General features: G+C 37.7%; 1 protein-coding gene across 3 annotated transcripts in view; it reads left to right on the top strand.

Annotated features, from left to right (window-relative positions):
- The window catches only part of arid5b.S (AT-rich interaction domain 5B S homeolog), a 200,038-nt gene that overhangs the window by 145,108 nt on the left and 31,916 nt on the right, over positions 1-23,014 (top strand). For 2 of the 3 annotated variants that reach the window (NM_001291081.1, XM_041570339.1), the window contains 4 exon segments: positions 3,352-3,464; positions 4,781-5,000; positions 9,459-9,511; positions 13,057-13,154. In NM_001291081.1, the coding sequence (NP_001278010.1) occupies positions 3,352-3,464; positions 4,781-5,000; positions 9,459-9,511; positions 13,057-13,154 (484 nt within the window). 3 annotated transcript variants of the gene reach the window in all.

A 23,014-nucleotide genomic window follows, 5' to 3' on the forward strand; every position in this document is an offset into this window, starting at 1 on the left:
AGTTTAGGGGTGTTTTCCATGGAAGATGAAACAGCTCTAAACTAGAGAATGATCTCCTATCCCTTCCAGCAAAAGTTGGACATAAGCAAATAGAATACGGTCTTTGCCCAATGTCACTACCCATGCAGTGGGCCAAATCTGTCTGACCTGATCATGTGTCCCCTTATAGCAGAAGGAGCCTATTAGGAGAGGACCTTATAAAGTAGATCAATGCATTCCTTGCCAGATGAGGTTTTTAAGCCTGACCAATAGCTTGGGTAGCTGAGAAGTCTTTTTCAAACATACTTTGAACAGTAAGCTACTGACTAGTCTGGAAGGGCCGAGTTGACAACTTATATTGGCCTGCGTATGGCATCTTAATAGTAATTTTTGTCTGGTATTACTGGGAATGCTATAGAAGAAGCATACTCTCATGAAGCACATTCACTACCACCTTTGATTACATCCTACACTGCATTAGGGAAATGTTAAATGTCTCATAACAGAAGTTACAGTGAAATAAAAATTGATCCAGTTTGTTCAAAACAAATGTATTTCTAGTAAGTACTTAGTCATACTTGAAAATGTCAGTGTGATGAGTCAACCTGATTATGTCATAAACCTGTATTTCTTATCACCTTTTTGTGTTCTCTTTGAAAGCATTCCTGTAGTAAGAGAGCGAGTTACAAAGACCAGAAGGCCATAATGAGCAATCCATATCCGTCAGAGTTATCTGAAAACTATCACTATTATGTAACATCCTGCTGATTATTTCTGCTTGTGGTCAAATTAAATGACATGGCCTGTGAAAAAAAATAAATTTTGGGGGAGTTAGATAAAATATTTCTCAGTTGGCTTGTCTGCTAATGTGTGTGTTAGCATACCTCCCAACGTGTTGAAAATAGAAAGAGGCACAAAAAGATTTGGCACGCATAGTGCGGCGGAATTTTATTTAACACGCCCATTTTGTGACCACACCCCCTAATTACCATGTCCATTTTACAAAATTGGGCAGGTTATGAAAGTTTGAACACATTTCTGTGGTTTTTATGTGTTATTACAGTTTTGCTAATGAAGGGGAATTGCCCTTTAAGTTGTGTAAGTTCTTATCTTATCTAAAACCGATACAAAAGTGTGTTAAGTATGTATTCTTTGTATCTTTTTATGGCAGTTCAGTGTTGCAGATCAAAGAGAAACTCGGGACAGATCAATACATATCCGGGTTTAACTGTCAAAAGCCGGACTGTCCCGCTCAAAACGGAACGGTTGGGAGGTATGGGGTTAGTGATGTGCGGGTCGGGTTTTTCCCGACCCTAACCCTCCCTCCCTCAGCCCGCCCGCATCCGACTTCTGGGTTCCTTTTGCAGATGCGCGGCTATAAAGTTGGAAGCCGGCATTTAAAGGTGGCCCTCCTCCGGTGAAGAGGAGTGCAAGGTCGGCCCAAACCCGCCCGACCTGCGGGTATCAGGCTGGCCCACACTCACTAGTGTGTGTGAAATTCTTAGAAGTATGTTTTTTCATTTTCAAAATGTATTTTGTCTACATTAGGCTTTCCTGTATTGTCCATATAGTAGGACAATGTGGTTGAGGCCAAGTTTCTATTGATATGGGCAAAATAAGTCTTGGGAACCCATGATTAAACTAAGGGCCAAAAAAATGTTTGAAGGGCAAGCCTCCAATTCCACACCCCTGCTTCTAAAAATGGTTTGCAAGCGCTTTTCAAACTATGGAAGTAAATTAGTTGATATGTTGATGTAAATGGGCAAATCGGTAGCCTAGCATCAGTATCAGTTTGGTGTGTGTAAAGCTTAATGATTATTGTGGTTAAGCATGCTTCCAACAAAGTACTATAGTGATGCTATTTTCAGGTAATTCTGATTTTTGTGTAAATATCAAGCGGAAGTAGAAAATGGGCATGAACTCAATCATAATGCAGTACAAGATTTCAACTGCGATGGAAAATAAATGTCACATGTGTCATAAGAAGCTCTACTAAACCCATAGGTGGAATTATTTTCTAAAACTGGTAGACCAGATACCCAAACAACTTGTTTTGTTTATCTGTGTCTGGAAACGATGTATAATATTGTGTAAATTACTTTTTGGGGAAAATATTGCAATATTTTTGGTCCTTTTCAATTCTTGTTTGCAGAATAGCAAAAACAACCCCAAAGTCCTTAGTTGGCATGGATTTTAGATCTACACTTAATATGACCATCACTAGGTCAGTATAAACTCCCCAACAGACTAATTCACCACATTTTTGGGGCTATGTAGGACCTTCCCAATCTAACCAACACCCAACTAAACTCTAGTGTAGAAATACCATTTGGAGAGGACCATGTTGGCCATTGATGTGGTTCTTCTCTCATGAGTCTGCCTAGGATACTGATTATTATCTGATTATTGACCCAGGCAATTGGATAAGCCTGATTTGACCCAACACGTGGGTGACCAATTCAAGCAAAATTTGCACATTTGGTGACCTTGATATGCAAGCATGATCAAGTATCCTTTATCTGAAAGTCTTATTTATGGCACTAAGGCTCGAAAAGGTCTTTATATATACATGGTAAGCATTAATGTTACAGAACGTAGCGCAGAAGTGTTGAGTATATAAAGCGCTAATTTTGTATATTTCTATAACTTTCCATAGCCACAAGGAGAAATTTGTGGTGGGAAAATATATCTTCTAAAACTGTTATTTCTCTTGCTAATGCCAGTATCTTTACATAGCGCTCAGTGAGTTAAGATCCCAGACTGATGGGTAGGGACATAAATATTGAAATGGTTCTTCTGTATGAGAGAACTTGGATAATTCATTGGGAGTCTTTCTTCATCTCCACTGTAACCTTAATATTTCATTTGCACTTTCTGTCTTTAGTGAACAGAGTTATATTGCAGCTTATCACCCTCCATCCGTCACATTCTTGCTGAAAACTGGCCTCGCAGTAGGGGGACTCATAAATTCAAGCAATAAGATTCACCATTCGAGTTAGTTAGGCTGTTAACTCAAACAATTTCTATCAACTTATAACTAGTAGATAAAGTGGCAAAATCTGATGGGCCTGTTTTTACATAGAGCATATAGTTCTATCTGCTGCTTTATTGATCCAGCCTTGGATAATGATATCAGACTGATACCTGTATTGGAGTTTCAAATTGCACATGGTTGCAAAACACCGACCTGGTTTTCAGTTCTGACTCTGAACATAACAATAATCTCTCCTCTTAGAATTACATTTTCTTTTATTTGGCAAAAGTTTTTGTGGGTAGAGTTTCCTCTTTATGCCAAAAACATCCAAAAATAGTAAGGAACGATGGTGATGGTAATGTGTTGGAGACTGATTTGATTTCCTTTTGATTTTACAGCACCGAATCTTAAAGGCAGACCACGCAAGAAGAAGCTTGGTCCACAGAGAAGGGAGTCTGTTAATGGAGTGAAGGAGTTGGCTGGAGTTTGTGATGGGAAGACTGTGGCCAAGGTAAATCCTTTTTGCACCCCCCCATTGTTCTTATTTTTTTATAATGGTGGGACTATATTTAATTTGGGCTAATGTGCATGGTGTTTAAATTCATACTATAACCCTGCAGCAAGGGGGTGAGATTTACATTTACTATCCCAGGATGATCAGAGGGGAAAGGGTTGCAGCAGAGAAACCTAGAAGTAATGCTGATTGACCTAATAAAAATAGATCATTGACTTTAGGTTTGACTTACTCTTTAAAGCTCCAAACAACAGCAACCACTCCATTGCAGTGGGGTCGTGTATGGTCAGAGATCAGATTAGCTGACATAACAGGTTGCTGTGATCTTGCACTGAGAAAATAAACAAGATGATTTAGCCTTGCTGTCACCCATGAGCACTTGCACACATGTTTAAAGGTTAACTATAACATAATAATGGTTAAGGGCTCCTTTGATTGTTAGAATGATTTACTGCAACATGTAGAATCCATTTAGTGGAGCTTGTAACAACAAAATATAATTGATGGGCTGCAATTTTGAGATTGATTCTGGCCTTTTCTATTTTCTGTACTGCTGGTTCTAACTATTGAAACAGTGCAGCAGAAGACATCTGCTTCTCTGATAGAGCAGGGACAGTATTGTACGATCTGGAAACTTGGCTGGAGGAGAGATTGAGTTTGTGTGTTAACATCCTTGGGTATTTATTATAATAATGTAATTGGGGTACACTAGAATTGTTTAAAAAAGGGATGTACTAAATCCATCATTTGCAAATTTGGATGGAATACCAAACTGAATCTGAAGCCATTCAGCTTTGAAAAATGTTAAAGATTGCATCAGTTGCAAACAAAAATATTCTAGCATTTAATTGTCCAGAGTTTTAAATTCACATGGCCCTCAGGGGAAAATGTATTAAAATTCAAGACGCATCCTCAAATTTTTCCAAATTCTAAAATATGAGGTTTATCAATCAAAAAAATTGCAGTTTAAGCAGTAAAAATGTTTAAAAATTAAGCAATTAGATATTCAATGCAACAGAGTTTATTTACGAAGATCAGGATCTTGGAAAAGTGGTGTGGGTTTTTAATTGCTATTTTAATTAACTTAAAATCCTCACATTCAAAAATAAATAAACAACCTCCCTTGGTTTGTACAGCAACAATTTGACAAATAGTTTCAACTCCATCTGAATGCTAAAAAAATGGTGCTGGGATTTATCCCAATACCTAACGTAAATTTTTGCCATTGGTTTCTTCATTATGTCCCTGGGGTCATATTATATGTTTGATATTGTTTTTGATCCATTCCAGCTTCAACTTTGTGATTCTTTCAGGTCAAATGTGAAGTCAAGGCCACATTACCCAAAACAAAGACTCCTAATGGGAACTGCAAAAAAATATTGATTGAAGATAAACCAAAAGCTGGCGAAGATGATGGATGTAAAGTAGATGAAGGAAAGGCAGACGAGCAGGCATTTTTAGTGGCACTCTATAAGTATATGAAAGAGCGAAAAACTCCCATTGAAAGGATACCATATTTAGGCTTCAAGCAGAGTAAGTAGACACTTATTACTTTAAGATAATCAGCGGAATTTAAATTGTTTATGTACGGTGTTAGCATATATTAGAGGAGGATGGGTCTTGAATGATGCTCAAAAGTAAATCGTTTCATTATTAACCTAAAGCCAACATATTAATTTGTCAAAATATTTTATAAAATCTTAGTACGGAGTAGATGTTTATATATTTCAACTGTGTGATGGAGCACCCACATTCAGCAAGCCTGATATTCTTACAGAATTCTTCTTCTAAGGAAGCATTTATTTTAGGTGCTGCTTAGTTTGTATTATTAAGTGTTAAGTCAAGTCAATTTTGACTTATGTCTCCTAGCAACCACAGGTATAGGTTTTTTTGTCTTAGAATCTTTAGTTTGGGTGATGAATAGGGACACAGTCAATCCATTATTGTTGATTTCAGCCGAATACCACATTTTGTAAAAAAAAGATTTGATTTAACGTGTATTTAGCATGTTTAGATTTCCAGAGTGTTATAGTCATGTGATTGTGTAGTTGGCTTTAGCTAACTGTGTAGGATGTCTGATTCTGAATTTCTTTTTTTAGGTCAGAGACATACGCTCAGATTCGGGGAGATTAGTCTCCCAGCGACAAATCTCCTCTTCTTTGGGGTGACTAATCTCTCCGAACTGCCTTCCACTGGCTAGAATCTAAATCGCCGGCGGGAGGCAGTTCGGGAGAGATTAGTCGTCCTGAAGAAGAGCCGATTTATCACCGGGCGACTAAATCTCCCTGAATCTGAGCGTGTGCCCTTAATGTTCAAAATTCTGAACCAAAATCTGAAGTTGACACATCCCTAATCTTGAAGCTTTTTTATGATTAACTTGGTTGAATTACTCTTATCTTGTTGAGTGGTTGTCCTCTTCCGTTCTTTATTCCACTTTTCTGAACATGATTTTCTTTTCCAGTAAATTGGGTTTATTTTTTAATATGCATAGAATAAAGGCATCTTTGATGCAGGCTGGAGATCAGGCTTGAGTTGGTCAAGGATCAGTTTGTAAAGGCATCAATAGTTAATTATCCAGCGTTTGCTGGTTAGTTATTAAAAAATTCACTCACATTTTTAAGATTTATTCATAAAACACCTTTGAAAATTCAAATTAAAAAAAAATTTGGCAGCTAAAGCCCCATGACTTTCTAAATGATTAGGATTTTTATTTTTAGTATTAAAGCTACTGTATATTTTTAAACAGCCAAATAAAAATGAATGGAGCAATGCTTTTTTTTTTTCAATCAAGTTTTTCCCCTCGAAATAACCAGATCAAATGTTTCCACTTCTAGTTTTTTTGTAAATATGCTAGCGATTGAGTAAAAAAAACTATAATTTTTTTTAAAAAAATGTAATTTGAAAAATGAATACATTTCAAAAAAGGTTATTGTTTTATTCACCAAGTCTAAAATTTGTGCATTTTTCTCTTGTGCTTCATGCACCGGGGTGATTTGCCATCATTGAAACCATGTGTTATTTTATGAAAGATGTCACCTCTGCATGTTTTATATAACTATTTACATACCTAATTGGCAGTGATTGCTGCATAACCCTGGCAGCCATGATAAAGTTGAATAACTGCAGATGATTACAGCGTTCGTCTCCAAACTGCCGCCCTGAAACAGAATTGAAATGAATGTTCTCAGAACAGCTTTGTTACATTATGCAGCGGTTTAGATTAAATCAATACCTAAGCAAATCTGTTAATGGCTCTAAAAACACTGCCAGGGTTCAGCCAGGCTTTCTGAATGTTTTGTATTGGAGGCTGCTTTTCCTAATGTTAATTTTCTTGAACTCCTTCTAAACCGGCGAGTAACTGCATATTAAACAGGTCTTAAATGCTCAGCTATATGGCTGCTTTTAACTTAATTGCTGTTTTTTTTCGCCCCTGCCAAAGAAGTCATTGTGAGCCGAACATGCAAACGCTTGTATGTCGTAAGGAAGTCAGAGAGATGAATAAGATTGTAGGAAACCAGTTTGGTTATTTTTATCTGTTTACAATTCTCTTAAGTCACTGATGTAGATGTACTATAACACACATAAACAAGTTGCAAATATTGTCTCTACTTTTTTTTAACTTGGCCTTACATGCATTACCAGCCCAACCATTGGTTAATGTATGGGCATCTTGAGAGGCAGCTTGCATACACTATACTGCAGTCCAGTGAGATCACGGTTAACCTGTCCAGCTGGCAGCTCCTTCTCTTTTTCAAGCGGATTTGCTCATTTGGACTATCTACAGAATGAGTAAATCAGTGTTATTTGGCCATCCAGACTTATTTAAATGGTCAGTGTTTTCACTAAAGCTTAACTAAAAGAAGTAGGGCAGAAATGCTGTATGTTATGTTTTGGGCTTCTGTACCAGCCCAAGGCAACCACAGCCCTTTAGCAATAAAGATCTGTGTCTCCAAAGATGCCCCAGTAGCTCCCCATCTTCTTTTCTGTTGATTCACTGCACATGCTCTGTGCTGCTGTCACTTACTGAGCTTAGGGACCCACTCACAATATACAGTACACATAGAATAGAAATGTCACAATATAAGGCTGATTAGTAATTAATACAGATAATTACTACATGGCAGCACAGAAACCAGTGCAATTAGCATCAGAATTTAATAATCAGCAAACCTGTAGCATCATCTTATATTACAGGGGAAGCTCATTTTCTGCTGGATAATTAGTGACGAGCCCTAAGCTTAGCTTCTCAACAGCCAATCAGAGCCCACTGAGCATGTGAGTGTCACAGGCATAAAATCCAAGACAGGAAACTCCTGTAACAACTTTGAAGGCCTGGATCATTGCTACTATAGTGATGCTGAAACTTTAGGCTGGTTTAAAAGTTCAGTATATAAAATATTTCCAGCCTTATTTATTTTTAGGGTTTAGTGCACCTTTAATTTTCAATAGAGTCCCCTATATATATATCTTTAGCCTAACCCATAGCTTTCTAATATTTCATATGAATACTACACATATTTCATAATATATTCTTAATTCAGCCACTAGATGGAGCTTGCTATTAACTACAAGAGCATTAAAAATGTTCCACTAAAATCCTTGACAAATGGCACTGCTGCAAAACCTCCACGCTACAGAAACCAGCTGTTCTTGCATTTTCATCCCTCCCCCCATCTAGATAAACAGCACCTTGGAATCTATTGCCTTCATAGAAAGAATGCCCCAAAGCCAGAATTTTGTCTGAATCCAAATCCTGAAAAAAAAGTGCAGAATTCTGACAATTTTTCAGGATTTGGATTCAGTCATATACTTAAGCTTTCAGTTTAGTTCAGCAGAAATTATGCAGTTTTTTGATGCATTTGAAATTTGCATGTGCAAATTAGTAATTGTATTTGGCTTGGTATTCGGCCAAAGCTTTTGTTGGGGATTCGGTATTTAGAAAAGAATATAAATATGTATATACATATATGCGTGCATGTAAATATACATATATATACTGTATACTATTAGCTTATATTAAATAATTGTTACAGCATAGTGCCCATAGCGCACTAATATAAATAAAAAATATAAGAGCATCTCTATGTTGTAAGCACAATTACCCTGTGGAATCTGATTTGCATCATGACCCGTATAAATATGTTAATTCCTAAGATTGGGGTTTATAAGAAATATATTGGTTTTGCTAGGTAACTGAGCAAAGGGCGTCTTTTGTTTTTAATTTCACTGCTGGAATAGCCATGTTGGCAGTCCAAATCATTAATGTGCATCTTTCAGCTCTCCAAATGACAGCAGGATCTGATTGATTCCCCATCAGCTCACAGGGCTAGATTGGGATGATCTTATCTTTTAGGCATTGGATCAATAATCTGATCATAATTCGGTCCAAGAAAGACTTTCTGGGATAGGGCATCAATTCACCAAAATGTAAGGGATATCTGAAAAGAGTTTTACAAGATATCAGAAGGGCAGGCCACCAGGTGGACCCCATACATGGGCCAACAAGCTGCCCACTTGGTCTGGAGGTTCTGAATGATCAGATTCTGTTTGTGTCTGGTTACCTTGAGTCCAGAATTTCCAAGACCTCAACTTCACATGCATTCTCTGTGATTTACATGTTGACCTAAGGACCAGCCTATTATGTCACCCCAGTTAGGTGGCCAAAACAAGTAAAGGTCTGTTAGTTTGGGCAGGATCAAATGGATTCAAAATTCTACTTGGGTACACTTCCCTTTTAAAGGGGGAAGATTCTTTTTTTTTTTTGTATTTTGTTTTCTTAACATAAACCTTCATAGTGTAATGTAGCTTTGTAGACATATTTTCCCTTCAAACATGGATTTTAAAAAAATCCTTTTTTCAATTACCCAGTATGCCCACATCAAAGTAGTCATCAATCATACTGTTTGTCATGGAAAATTGTTCAATTAACATTTGTTTGAAATGTGTTGGTTAATGCAACGCTTATCTAAATACTTATTGTCCCTCTAACAGTTAACCTTTGGACTATGTTTCAAGCTGCGCAAAAACTGGGAGGATATGAAACGGTAAGTGCTTTTAAGTGACTTTCTGGAAAATTAATTGTGCAATGTGATTTTTTTTTTGCTGGATGAAGAGAGTAACATTACAGTTTAAGACAAAAAAAAATACTTTTTGTTTTCACATGGGGGGGGGGGTGTAGTTAACCAGTCCTGGAGAGACGCCTGATTAGCTCTAAGTTTAGAAAAATTGTAAACTTGTAAAAAATCTGCAAGTGGAAAACATATGTAACCCTTCCCCGTCAAGGAAATTGGTTGGGTCTGTAATTTTTTCCCATGTTAAGAATGAGCTTATTATTGTTCCAGTGGCCAAGATTTTAGAAAAAGAAAAGTTCACTTGGCAACATACCTGACATCTGCTCATGTCTAATATGTGGAATGTATTAAAAGCCTGGATTCAGAATAGCACTTGGCTAGTAAGACGCTGTGCTTTGCACTTAATTATTTTAATTGCTAGTGTAACAGGCATTTAGTGAACATTAAAGGGAAGTGGAAAAAAAGGGTAAATATGCGCTGGGTGGAATTGTCTGGACAATTGTAATCAGTGTTTAAGCGCTGAAAGCAAGACTTAAAGGCAAGCTACCTTGGTAATAGAAGCTCATTTACATTTTTATAGGCTAAAATAATGTTGTGTGATCTGGTAGCATCAAAGGTTTAGATGTGACGTGGTGTAAACAAGAGAAACCTAGTGTTTTTTGATCCAGTGCCACACTAGGTATGCACGTGAAGTCAGGGGTGCAACTTCTGGTTTTCACTGCAATGGGTCCTGTACCCCCAATCTCTCATGGCATGGACTGATGGAAATTTGTTTATTTTGTAAATGTATTCAATAATATAGGTACCCGAGACGGCCCCACAAAAACTGCCACCCTAGGCACAGGACCTCAAGTGCCTATATTTAAATATGGCACAGTATCACACTGGCATACTTGGATACCAAACCCCCGCCATTTGGGCACCATGTGAAGTAAAGTAGAGGCTTTTCTCTTTTTTGTTATGCAACTCCCAAGTATGTAAATTCCACTGCAATTTGGTCATCTGGGAGTGGTGCACTTGGAGGGGAATGAGCCAGCAGACGGGCAGTGGGCAGCAAGCTTCATGGCAAAAGGACAACTGGATCAGTTGGTGGCAGTGAGTGTGGGTTTGATGCAAAGAGTAGGGCCCAGTATACCCTTAATTGAGCTAAATGGTCAGCCAATTGACAACCATCATAGCCCTCCCTCATAATGTCACAAGCCTGCCCCCTAAACATCATCACCCTACTCTCTGATGTCACCCACCACACCCCCTGCCCAGATTTTCTTGGTACCACGGGTGGCAAACCTATACCCTAACAAGAAAAAGCATAGCTCAATCCATTCTCTGGCTAATGTATCCCAGCATATCCATACCTCCCAATTGTCCTGTTTTTCGTGGGGCGTAATTTGGGTCTTCATGCCTTAAATCTACTAGAAAATCATTTAAACATTAAATAAACCCAATAGGCTGGTTTTGATTCCAATAAGGATTAATTATATCTGAGTTGGGATCAAGTACAAGCTACTGTTTTATTATTACGGAGAAAAAGGAAATCATTTTTAAAAAATTGGATTATTTGGATAAAATGGGGTCTATGGGAGACAAACGTTCCGTGATTCGGAGCTTTCTGGATATCGGGTTTCCGGATAAGGGATCCTATACCTGTAGTAAAAGCAGCAAAGGGAACAAACCAGATGATATCCTGCCTGTGACAGCATCGTACCAAGTTATGTTTGACAAATTCTAGTGACAAGCTTCCTTTGACATCGTCAGATCGGCAATACATGCAGAGATATTATCGTTAGTCGAGAGAAATCGCTTAACCTGTCCGATCAACCAAACGAACGATCTCCATGGTACGAAAAATGTTGGGACTCTCCACACAGTCCGAGGATTCATACGATTATATCTGCACATCTATGGTCAGCTTAAGGAAATGTTAGCACTTAAAATGGCTGTTTTTTAGCCTGGGATTATGATTAGATATTGTCCCTGAAAACAATTTATTTATACAAAACCGTATGTATGAGGTACATGTTCTGTGGTATAGTAGCCATTTAATCAGTGATAACTTGCCATATTTGAAATGATAACTGATTTTATCAGCCGTGGGCGACTCTGTATTTGTTGTCAGGGGATTAGATGTTTGTCACCATTAGTGTTTGTGCAGTACAGTTACCAGGAAGTAAACAGGAAGTCGTCATTCAGAACCCAGTGATATCTGACCAGAACCCTCTAACTTTAGCTCATGAGAAAATAAATCATCCTCCTCACTAAAACAGTTTGAAAAGAAAAACAGAAGATGTAAAAAAAAGATTTTCTATTTTTGTTTAATTTCTGCTAATGTACAGCGTTTAGATGAAGCATATACAGATGACATCTGCAGCAGGAAAATGCAAGATGTCATTACAAATTGTTTCCAGATTCGGCTTTGATTCAGTGTCATGTATTTTGCTGAAGTGAGAGTGGTTCTATTCTCGGATATCTGTTTCTGTGTGTGTGAAGAGAGTGTGTATGGAGGGAGGGAAACTGTGAGAAAATGGCTTTATTATAGAAATACATAATGGAGAAAGGTCATTGGCTTAGATCACATATACATTATAGAAATGTAGAACTATAAGTACAGTTATTGAGCAAAGGAGATACGGGGATTACCAGTGTCAGATGTTTGGTCCTCCTTGTCTGTTTTCCGCTTAAACAGTCTAAAATTACCTCCATTGCCATCAATAGAAATGACATGTTAACACTAGCCTGTAAAGCTGAACTTTCGAGTAGCAATAGAAATTGTTTCATAGAAATCTGACAATGTACTACAGGTATAGGATCCCTTATCCGGAAACCCGATATCCAGAAAGCTCCGAATTACGGAATGGTTGTCTCCCATAGACTCCATTTTATCCAAATAATCCAAATTTTTATAAATTATTTCCTTTTTCTCTGTGATAATAAAACAGTAGCTTGTACTTGATCCCAACTAAGATATAATTAATCCTTATTGGAGGCAAAACCAGCCTATTGGCCTTATTTAATGTTTAAATGAATTTCTAGTAGACTTAAGGCATGAAGATCCAAATTACGGAAAGATCCGTTATTCGTAAAAACCCCAGGTCCCGAGCATTCTGGATAACAGGTCCCATACCTGTACTATGAAAATGTCGTCTTCCCATTCACAATGTCGGCCACTTCACTGGCAGATAACAAAGTGAAAAGGACCAATGGCTTCCCAGTGTTCTGATAGTTTATGTTCTTTGCACAAACAATAGAAAGGTGTCCATGTTGTGTGTGGCACCACCATTTGGCCCAAAGAACTGTTTTCCAAAAAAGAATGTTGGAAAAAATGAATTCAGAAACAAGTTTGTTTTGCTAAACATATTAAGATAAATGAAAACCGCTATCACTCCCTTGTGCAGCATGGGGCATCAGTTTTGACTCGTACTTCACAGTGAATCATGTTGACTTGAGTATTTGCCTTATTTTAGATCTATTGATTGATTGTACATATATTACAGTGATGGTGGTGTGGTCTTTTATAACAGATTACTGCACGGAGGCAATGGAAACATATTTATGATGAATTAGGAGGAAACCCTGGAAGCACGAGCGCTGCTACATGTACTCGGAGACATTACGAAAGGTAGGATAATCTAAAATGCTAATGATAATTTTAATAGCCGTAGAACTGAGACGCAATCCTGTGGCTTTGAACTGCAGGACATGTGCCAATATCTAAAACTAGTTCTACAGAGTGGTGGGCTGAAAAAGGAGATCCCGATGTTTGACATGTCACTCATATTTGCAATTATTGAATGTCAGAAGAATACAATGGAGCATGCCATTTAAGGGCATCATTTTAGCAATGCATCACCCCATGCCTTTCCACATACACGTTATTCATATGTCACCTTTATTTTTTGAAATAGGCTTTGATAAAATACCATCATAATGTATGAATTCTAAATACTTTATTTGGAATATTTTTCAGATGGGAAATTCAGATGGGAAAATCTTTTTGTCAACATTCAAATTGTTGGCATGAATTTTGTACTAAATCTCCTGACTTTAAATTAATCTTTACAGAATTAAGAGCAAAAAAATTATTACAACTCAAATGTAAGACTTCTGCATCTAAAAGCATTGGGAACCGTCTATGGCAAATTTAAAGCATTTTTACATTGTGGATTTATCACATTTTTTGACCCATTGCAAACAATAAATAAAGTAAAATAAAGTAAAATGTCAAGGTATTAGATTGTATTCAAACACAATTGTGTATTCACTTTAATAAGCAAACATTCACATTTTTTCATTAGTTCATATGAAATAGAAAAAAACCTCCTTGCTATTTTAGTGTAAAAACTTTTCAAGGTTTAATAAAGTATCTATATCTTAAGTAACTTTCTGGTAGTTGTGAATTGTTGTTTATTTGAGGGAGAAGTGGTGGATGGAGCGGAACAAGGAAGAGTTCTGTTTCTTGCTCAGAAAAGGCTCCATTTTGTAAGAAAAGAACGGTAACCCTAATACTCAATGACAGACTGGCCCACCGGGATACCAGTGGGGCCTCATGCTGCTAATTTGGCCTATTTCATGGCCATTTCCTATTTCTATGAGAACAAAGAGGCTAAATAGATGGAATAATAGATTATAGTATGTAAAGAAAAGAGACTAGGAGAATGGATGTTGAGTTAGGATAAGAAGAATAATAGTACTGAGAGTGGGCCCCTGGTCTAAGGTTTTTTTGATGGGCCCCTGGTTTAAGGTTTTTTATTGGGCCCCTGGTCTAAGGTTTTTGTGGTGGACCCCTGGTTTAAGGTTTTTGGGTGGGCCCCTGGTGTCCCAATCCGACACTGCTAATAGTTTAATTAGGGTTTGGTTGCCAAATACTGTCTTTTCAGTGAATATATGTGAAGATGCGGTAATTTGTACTGTGTCGCAAAGAATTAGGGAGTATTAGATTTCCAACCTAGATTAATTTTTTGTGAAAACTCAACTTGGAAATGGCTTGGAATTTGTATATTTCTAAAGAAAGGAGTTGCAATGACAATAGTGTGTTGAATTGAAACATTTGTTATGATCAATAGGTTCCTCGGATATGATAATGATGGAAAGCCATCCTGTCTGTCACTGAAATGAAACATATCATTAATGTACAGCGGTATTTTGCTGAGCCATTTGGAACTTGTTCCTAGGGCCTTGTGCTTCGTGAAAACTGTGGAGGGAAGCCAAACACTGAAAAATGAAAGGAATGATCTTAATTTTTCCTTAAAAGTATAATGTTGTGAAGACTCACAGATTTGATATTATCTCTATATTGTGATTTGTCAGTTAAGTAATAATAATTGACTATGTTCCAACATCCGCTTTCTAGTTTTAATGTGTTTATTCTCAAATGGTGGCCTTCCAGATCGAGAACTCCCGTGGCTCCCGTGATCCCAGACTGCATTAATTTTCAGTATCGTTCTTGGTTGCCCTACACTGTCTTAAAAGATCATAAGTATTAAAAGAAATAGTATCTTTGCCATGTACAGTTGTAAACTGTGTTTTTAGCCATAAGACAGTTAAGCTGTTTACAGCCATGTAGAGAAGAAATGTCGTTAAATTAGATCAGCTTCAAAATGTTGAATCCTGAAAAGCGACACTGGACTCATGAAGGCGAGTTACATTTTGGGTAAAATCAATGACAAACTGTAAATAATCCTTGAACAATGTAGATTTATCTTGTCCTGGTTAGTGATGGGTGAATTTATTCGCCAGGAGTGAATTTGCTGCAAATTTGCGCGATTCGCTGCTGGCGAATAAATTCGCAGAACAGGCATGAAAATTTGCCAAAAACGAGGCGCCAAAAATGAGACGCTGGCGCCGAATTTCTCACAGTTGCGGAAAATACACAAATATTTCTGCAAATTCGCCCATCACTAGTCCTAGTTGAAGTGACAGTTTTTTCTCATGCTACCTTCCACTTTTTTACGTTTACGTTTACTCAAAACATTTCCCAGCTAGTGCATAATGAATTTTTTACTTAAGTGTCCACAGACCCAAAAGAGTAACATTTTCAGGATGTTCTAGGCAAGAAAAATAATGTAATGTAGAAGCGCTTCAGCTCTGAAGGCATAAGGTTCCATTGCATAAATACTCCTCCCGGCTGTTTAAACCTCATTCCAAATGCAAAGTACCTTTAAACATACATTCTTTCAAAGGTAAAAATAAAAGTCTATTTATTTTGAATGCATATTGATAGATCGCTCGTTTTTCTCAAAGCTGTTTCCTCCATATGTTAAATTGCTAGCTTTACCGATCTATTCCTCTCTGGGGGAAATTCCTAATTTCTCTTCTCCTGTAAAGATTCATGCCAAGTTGTTTCTTGTAACACTGCTGCAGATTTTTGTTTCTTTCTATTTAACTGCTCCACGCAATTGCTTTTCCCAAAAAGGTCTCTTTGTTTTTAAAGTTATTAACCCCTTGGGGCACTCGAATGGTCTCTGTTGCTTCGCAAGACAGCAATGCAGAGAAAGACAAATTTATGTCTGTGAAATATTTCATTTTCCTTTCCACATTTTTAATGCATAAGTAACAGGCAAAAAAAATGGTTTTGGCAGTTCTAAGTTTAAAATCACAGCATGTTTTGAAGCCCCACTGTGTTCAATGTCTAAAGATAATTTTCACTACTGCTCCTAAAATGAATGAAAGAGTTTACCTTTAAAATGTTTGTTAATTGTCAATAGTGTATGTAATGTTTAAATAACGTGAGACACAAAAGATCACCCTTTGCAGTAAATAACTTTTGCTATACAGGTATGTATCTGTTATCTGGAAACCCGTTATCCAGTAAGTTCTGAATTACGGAAAGGCCATCTCCCATAGACTCAATTTTTTCCAAATAATCCAAATTTTAAAAAAACAATTTCCCTTTTCTCTGTAATAATAAAACAGTAGCTTGTACTTGATCTGAACTAAGATATAATTAATCCTTATTGGAGGCAAAACCAGCCTATAGTGTTTATTTAATGTTTACATGATTTTCTAGTAGCCTTAAAGGAGAACCATCCCCTTATTCATAGAAACTCCTACCCTACATAGACACCCCCCCCAGCCTAGGTGTAAACTTCGGTAATTGCCTCTAAGTCTTTACTTGCCTCTCTTTGCAGATTTAGCGTAGCAGAGCTCACAGGCGCCATCTTCAGGCTCTTCTGTAATCTTCGGGTCTTCTTCTGGTGCTTCGTCAATTTCGGACACTTTTGGTGCATGCGACAGTTGTCAAAAACCGGAATAATGCTCCAACTGCGCATGCGCCGTTGCAGCGCTTACTTCACGAAGAAGACCAAAGAGAAGAAGATGGCGCCCGTGAGCTCCGCTGCGCTGAATCTGCAAAGAGAGGTAAATAAAGACTATGGGGCGGAGCTAGGCTGGGGTGGAGCAGGTGGTGTCTATGTAGGGTAGGGGGCTAGAGATTTTTATGAATAAGGGTTTGGTTCTCCTTTATGGTATGAAGATCTGAATTACAGAATGATCCATTATCTGGAAAACCCCAGGTCACGAGCATTCTAGATTTTTTTCCTAGGGTTTTTTTGTGAAATAAATCAGTGTATTTTATCATTAACAGCCCAGGTTGGAAGTAGGGATGCACCGAATCCACTTTTTTGGATTCGGCCGAACCCCCAAATCCTTCGCGAAAGATTCGGCCGAATACCGAACCGAATCCGAACCCTAATTTGCAGTGGAAAACATTTTTTACTTCCTTGTTTTCTGACAAAAAGACACGCAATTTCCCTCCCCGCCCCTAATTTGCATATGCAAATTAGGATTCAGTTCGGCCAGGCAGAAGGATTCGGCCGAATCCTACTGAAAAAGGCCGAATCCCGAACCGAATCCTGGATTCGGTGCATCCCTAGTTGGAAGGTATATGATAGGCATCAAGGTTATTTCCCCAACCAGGAAAAGGCCCCATTTGTCCTGAAATGACAGACAATTCCTACACAACGTAATGAATAGTTTGATATTCTATTGTTGTGGGAAGCACAGAATTTTTACTTTACTCTGGGGCCCCAAAGCATCCTTCATTGATGAGAGCATTCTCATCTGAAGTTCTTAGAAGTTCTGCCCTGTGGTGTTGAAAGGTGTAGTGGTCATATAATGGAGCTTGCAATGCTTGAACCAGGTCTAGTAACCCAACAGCCAATGGGTTATCAATAAATTCTTCCAGCTGGCGAGTTGCTCTGGCTTCCGAGTCCCTTGGGGCAAACTTTGCAACACTTATGATATCTTTTTAGTGTTGAAGTTAAATTGAGAGGCAGTAGATGGTTTCCAATAGGGATACGGGATATACTGAGTGCTGTCAAGGGTGGATTTGTCTGGCAGCAGCATGTAGAGCAGATATTGAAAGGCAGTTAAATGGAATTAAAGGAAGGAGAATGTTGCAATCACTTAAACCAGCAAGATCTATGCCATTAGTTGTGTTAAGGGAGACCATTATTGACTGATAGTAACAATTCTGTCTGTGAAGAAGATGATAAAGTTCTAGCTTACTGTGACTGGTTATGTGCCAATGTTGTTAAACATCTGTTGTAGAATGTGACTTGCCAGGCACGGGCAGCTTTAGCAGATATCGAACTAGGCAATCCTGATGGCTTTCCAGCAGTTCAATATTTTCCCCATTCATTAAAAATTTCCTGTAACAAACTTTCATATTTAGCAAAGCAAATGAATGTACCAGTTTGACAGAATGTATTTGAGCAGTTAAATGCTGTTCTGCTCTATGGGCGGAACTCTTAACACTTATCCCCTCTGCAAAGTAATTAAGAGTTTCATATTTTTTTTTGTCTGGCATATTGGGGTTGACATAAGATTCTCACCAAGAAGTTCCAGCTAATAGCATTTATGAGTGAAAACATAACCTTAAGATATACCTACTGGAGGGCATTTCTCTTAGCAGGAGAGTTAAATGTAACCTCCTTGTGTTCCCCCCCAAATTAACCCTTTTAGCATACACCTGGCTTGCATTCCATCTCCTCCCCCCTGCATGTATACACCTGGTAGTAGAGAGAGCTGTAAGGGCCCTCCTCAAGACACCACATACTGTATATATCCCCAAACACATACATATATAGCATTAAATAATGACAACCCCAAGATGGCTATGTCTTACAGCAGCCCATTAGCAGAACAATGAGAAGGTAACCAGATAACCATTACCTCACACCTACATTGTGTAAAATGCTTCTGTGCCCCTAGTGGTAAATATGAGAACAGTGCTCAATAGTAAGACTCCATGTCTGGCTAACCCAAGTTGTGACTCATTGAGTAGGAGAAACAGCTTATTTGAAAGCAGTTCCATTGTGAAGTGCTGGCTCTTTCTGAAAGCACAGGATCAGGCACAATGACCTGAGATGCCTGTCTACACACCAATATTACAACTAAAAAATATATATTTATTGGTTCAAGAATAAGATTTTAAATTGTAGTGTGAATTACCTGCAATGTACACAGTGTAATTTAGTAATAAAAATATACCATACAAATAATGATCCAATACCTTTATTGTCTAATAGCACTTAAACAGTAAATCATTTAGTAATAGGGGTGTGTACTTTTTTCTAAGTAAATATTTTCCCATAACCCGTATACTTAGACTATGTTACAGCTTCAACCAACACCTGACATTTGTCATCAGAGAACAGATATAGTTTTTCTCTTGCGTTTACAGTATACATTAGGGCCTGTAAAAAAAAAAAAAAGGAAATATTCTAAGAACAATTCACTGAACTGTGCTTTTATGTGTTTTACAAATAAGCTTTTATATTTGAATACAGGGCTGGATTAACAATAGGGCGGATGGAACTTCAGCCTCAGGCTGCTTAGTAACGAAAGACTCCTCAGATCTGAAAGTCTCAGGCATGGGAAGCACTGTTCCAATACTATTGTGTAAATTATTTGCTTTTGTGTTTCATTTTGAAGTGGGTGTGTTTATACCAGTGTGCAATTATAGTTGGGCAGTGTCAAAGTGTGTAAATGTAGTCTCCTTATACATATCTGGCCATGTCTGAATGTCAATATTCCTTGTTTAAAGGAGGAAAGCTCCAAGACAGTTTATTGCCAATAGATTAGCCACAATAGTGCAAGCTAGAACGCTATATTTATTCTGCAGAATGCTTTACCATACCTGAGTAAACAGCTCTAGTCACTGTCTCTGTTTGTTTAGGATATCAGCTGCCATATTAGCTAGGTGTGACCACTTCCTGCCTGAATCTCTCCCTGCACACTTACAGCTCTAAGCTCAGATTACAGCAGGGATGGGAGGAGGGAGAGTAGCATCTGAGCATGCTCAAGCCCTAGCCCTGGAGGTTATGCTAAAAACAGGAAGTCTGATACAGAAGCCTACGTGTACACAATAAAAGGAAAGAAATGCTGTGTTTCTTTTGACAGACGACTCAGAGCAGCATTACTTTGAGGGTTTACATAGACCTTTCTGATAAAGCTTACTTAATTTTAGCCTTTCCTTCTCCTTTAAGTTAAAGTACATTGTCATCTGTGCCTCACCTAGTAGCATATCTTTCCCCTGCAGATACCATTGTGGCTTCCTCATCTATGTAGCCCATGAGCAGTGTTCTTTTAAGAGGCAGAATTAATTGCTGCTTTCATTTGTTGTTGCCTTCTACTGATAAGAACTAGTTTTAGACAACGTTCATCAGAACTCAAATGGATAAATCTACCCCAAGTCTTAATAGTAAGACTGGATCTTTTTCTACTCACCATCTTAAAAACATAGGCCTGTGAGAAGAGCATTGTTCTATGGTTGGCAAAACTCAACTTAGGCTTATGTGCTGAATCTGGTGATTTCACAGTGTCAGTATGACTTAGGCATCCTTAATACTCTATTTCTTGGTGTGGAGGAGACAAAAGTATCTAAAGGGATACTGTCATGGGAAAAATTTCAAAACGAATCCATCAATAGCGCTGCTCCAGCAGAATTCTGCACTGAAATCCATTTCTCAAAAGAGCAAACCGTTTTTTTTATATTCAATTTTAAAATCTGACATGAGGCTAGACATTTTGTCAATTTCCCAGCTGCCCCTGGTCATGTGACTTGTGCCTGCACTTTAGAAGAGAAATGCTTTCTGGCAGGCTGCTGTTTTTCCTTCTCAATGTAACTGAATGTGTCTCAGTGAGACATGGGTTTGCTGTTCTTAGATCTACCAGGCAGCTGTTATCTTGTGTTAGGGAGCTGTTATCTGGTTACCTTCCCATTGTTCTTTTGTTTGGCTGCTGGGGGGAAAAGGGAGGGGGTGATATCACTCCAACTTGCAGTACAGCAGTAAAGAGTGATTGAAGTTTATCTGAGCACAAGTCACATGACTTTGGGCAGCTGGGAAATTGACAATATGTCTAGCCCCATGTCAGATTTCAAAATTGAATATAAAAAAATCTGTTTGCTCTTTTAAAAAATGGATTTCAGTGCAGAATTCTGCTGGAGCAGCACTATTAACTGATTCATTATGAAAAAAATGTTTTTTCCCATGACAGTATCCCTTAAGCAAAATGTTTACTAGCATCCTTGTACTAGTCTGAATAGTCCGCAGTTAATGTTTTGGTGTGAATGGTACAAAAGTAAGCAAAATGTGGGTCTGTTAAAAAAAGATGGCAAATTTTCGAAATTCGAAGGCTAACCCCTTCTACAATTCTGCATAAGACTGCTTCTTTTGCTTGTAACTCTTTTTTTCCCTCAAGGAGGTTTGCATCAAGCGACATTGGCTGTATAAAAACAAACGTACCGTTCAGGAATAATCTGTGCACACTATAATTATGCCCTAGGTATTTTGCTAAATGAAGAGTAAATCCTATTTATAAAGGCTATATTTGTCTTTAAAATGACCCCTCTACAGGCAAAAATTATTTTGAGCAATGACAGGTGGTCTAAAAGTACAAGGCACTCAAGAGATAGACATTTACCAATTAAATGTAGCAGGGAGCCAAGGTGCTGATAATGATCTATGTCATTGCTTTGCTTATATAATTGCCAAATATAACTCCTGTTGGAAATAAAATATTTTCTATTTGAGACCAGTGTGTAGAATATCAAACAACTGCATTGCCAATGTCCATTAATATCAGGCACTTTATACACCCAAGCAAATTTCATGTTATACATTGGAGAGATTAATCACCAGCTGTTTATTTTTTCCCTGAGCTGCTAAATGATGTCACCGCTTATGTCATTGCCTAATCATTCCATTATCTACATATGTCTTTCACTGATGCTTACATAATGAGATTCCAGTTCCATTTGAACTGCATGCATCAACTGAGTGCATAGAATAAAAAAAGCGCTTTAATGTAACCTGAGTACTTATGAGCCTGACCTTTCAGCCATAAAACAGTTGCACATGCTTACCCAAACCATCTAGTTATTAGAAAATCCTTTCCGAAGGTCATTTGAAAGCATTAGTTACCATTAAAGGGAGAAAGGGAAGAGAAAATAACTAATTACAGAATAGCCGTTGAAGTATTTTAGATTCAATTTGAAGACTCCATTTGCAAACCAGATAATATTATTATTAATTAATGTTATGTATTGATGTGTTTTTTTTTTTTATTTAATTTTCTTTATCAGTATCACTATATTAATATAAAAAGATCACGTAGAACTGTGATTATTTTCATGCTTTCTTATCTGAAAGTGTGGGGCTTTCTATGGACTTTTGACAAAAGTGAGGAATTTTGCGGAGCTTGCATTTCTCCTTTGTTGCAAGTGAGAGAAAATGAGCTTAGCAGGGTTTTATATGCTGACTCATTATTCCACTCAACGGTGGCCCAAAATTTCCAGTAAGCGAATTTGAGTTTTGAAGAGAGAGAGCAGATCTTGTTTCAGTAAGTGGTGTACCCATATCACTTTGGCTACTTCTCTTTTATTAATTAGCTTAATATTGGAAGTGGGAAAGAAGAATGATTGAGTGTTTGCATAGAGTGCAGATCTGAAGCCGGATAATTTATATACTCAGTATATCAAACTCTGTGGTTGGTGTACATCAAAATAATTGAATTACAGGTATAGGATCCCTTATCCGGAAACCCGATATCCAGAAAGCTCCAAATTACGGAATGGCCGTCTCCCATAGACTCCATTTTATCCAAATAATCCAAATTTTTAAAAATGATTTCCTTTTTCTCTTTAATAATAAAACAGTAGCTTGTACTTGATCCCAACTAAGATATAATTAATCCTTATTGGAAGCAAAACCAGCCTATTGGTTTTATTTAATGTTTAAATGAATTTCTAGTAGACTTAAGGCATGAAGACCCAAATTACGGAAAGATCCGTTATCGGGAAAACCCCAGGTCCCGAGCATTCTGGATAACAGGTCCCATACCTGTATTAAATTAGCTATACATTACATGGCTGTGTTATTTTTTTAAATGATTTCCTTTTTCTCGGTAATAATAAAACAGTAGCTTGTACTTGATCCCAACTAAGATATAATTAATCCTTTTTGAAGTAAAACCAGC

This window comes from Xenopus laevis, chromosome 7S (assembly GCF_017654675.1).
Source record: "Xenopus laevis strain J_2021 chromosome 7S, Xenopus_laevis_v10.1, whole genome shotgun sequence".
NCBI lineage: Eukaryota > Metazoa > Chordata > Amphibia > Anura > Pipidae > Xenopus > Xenopus laevis.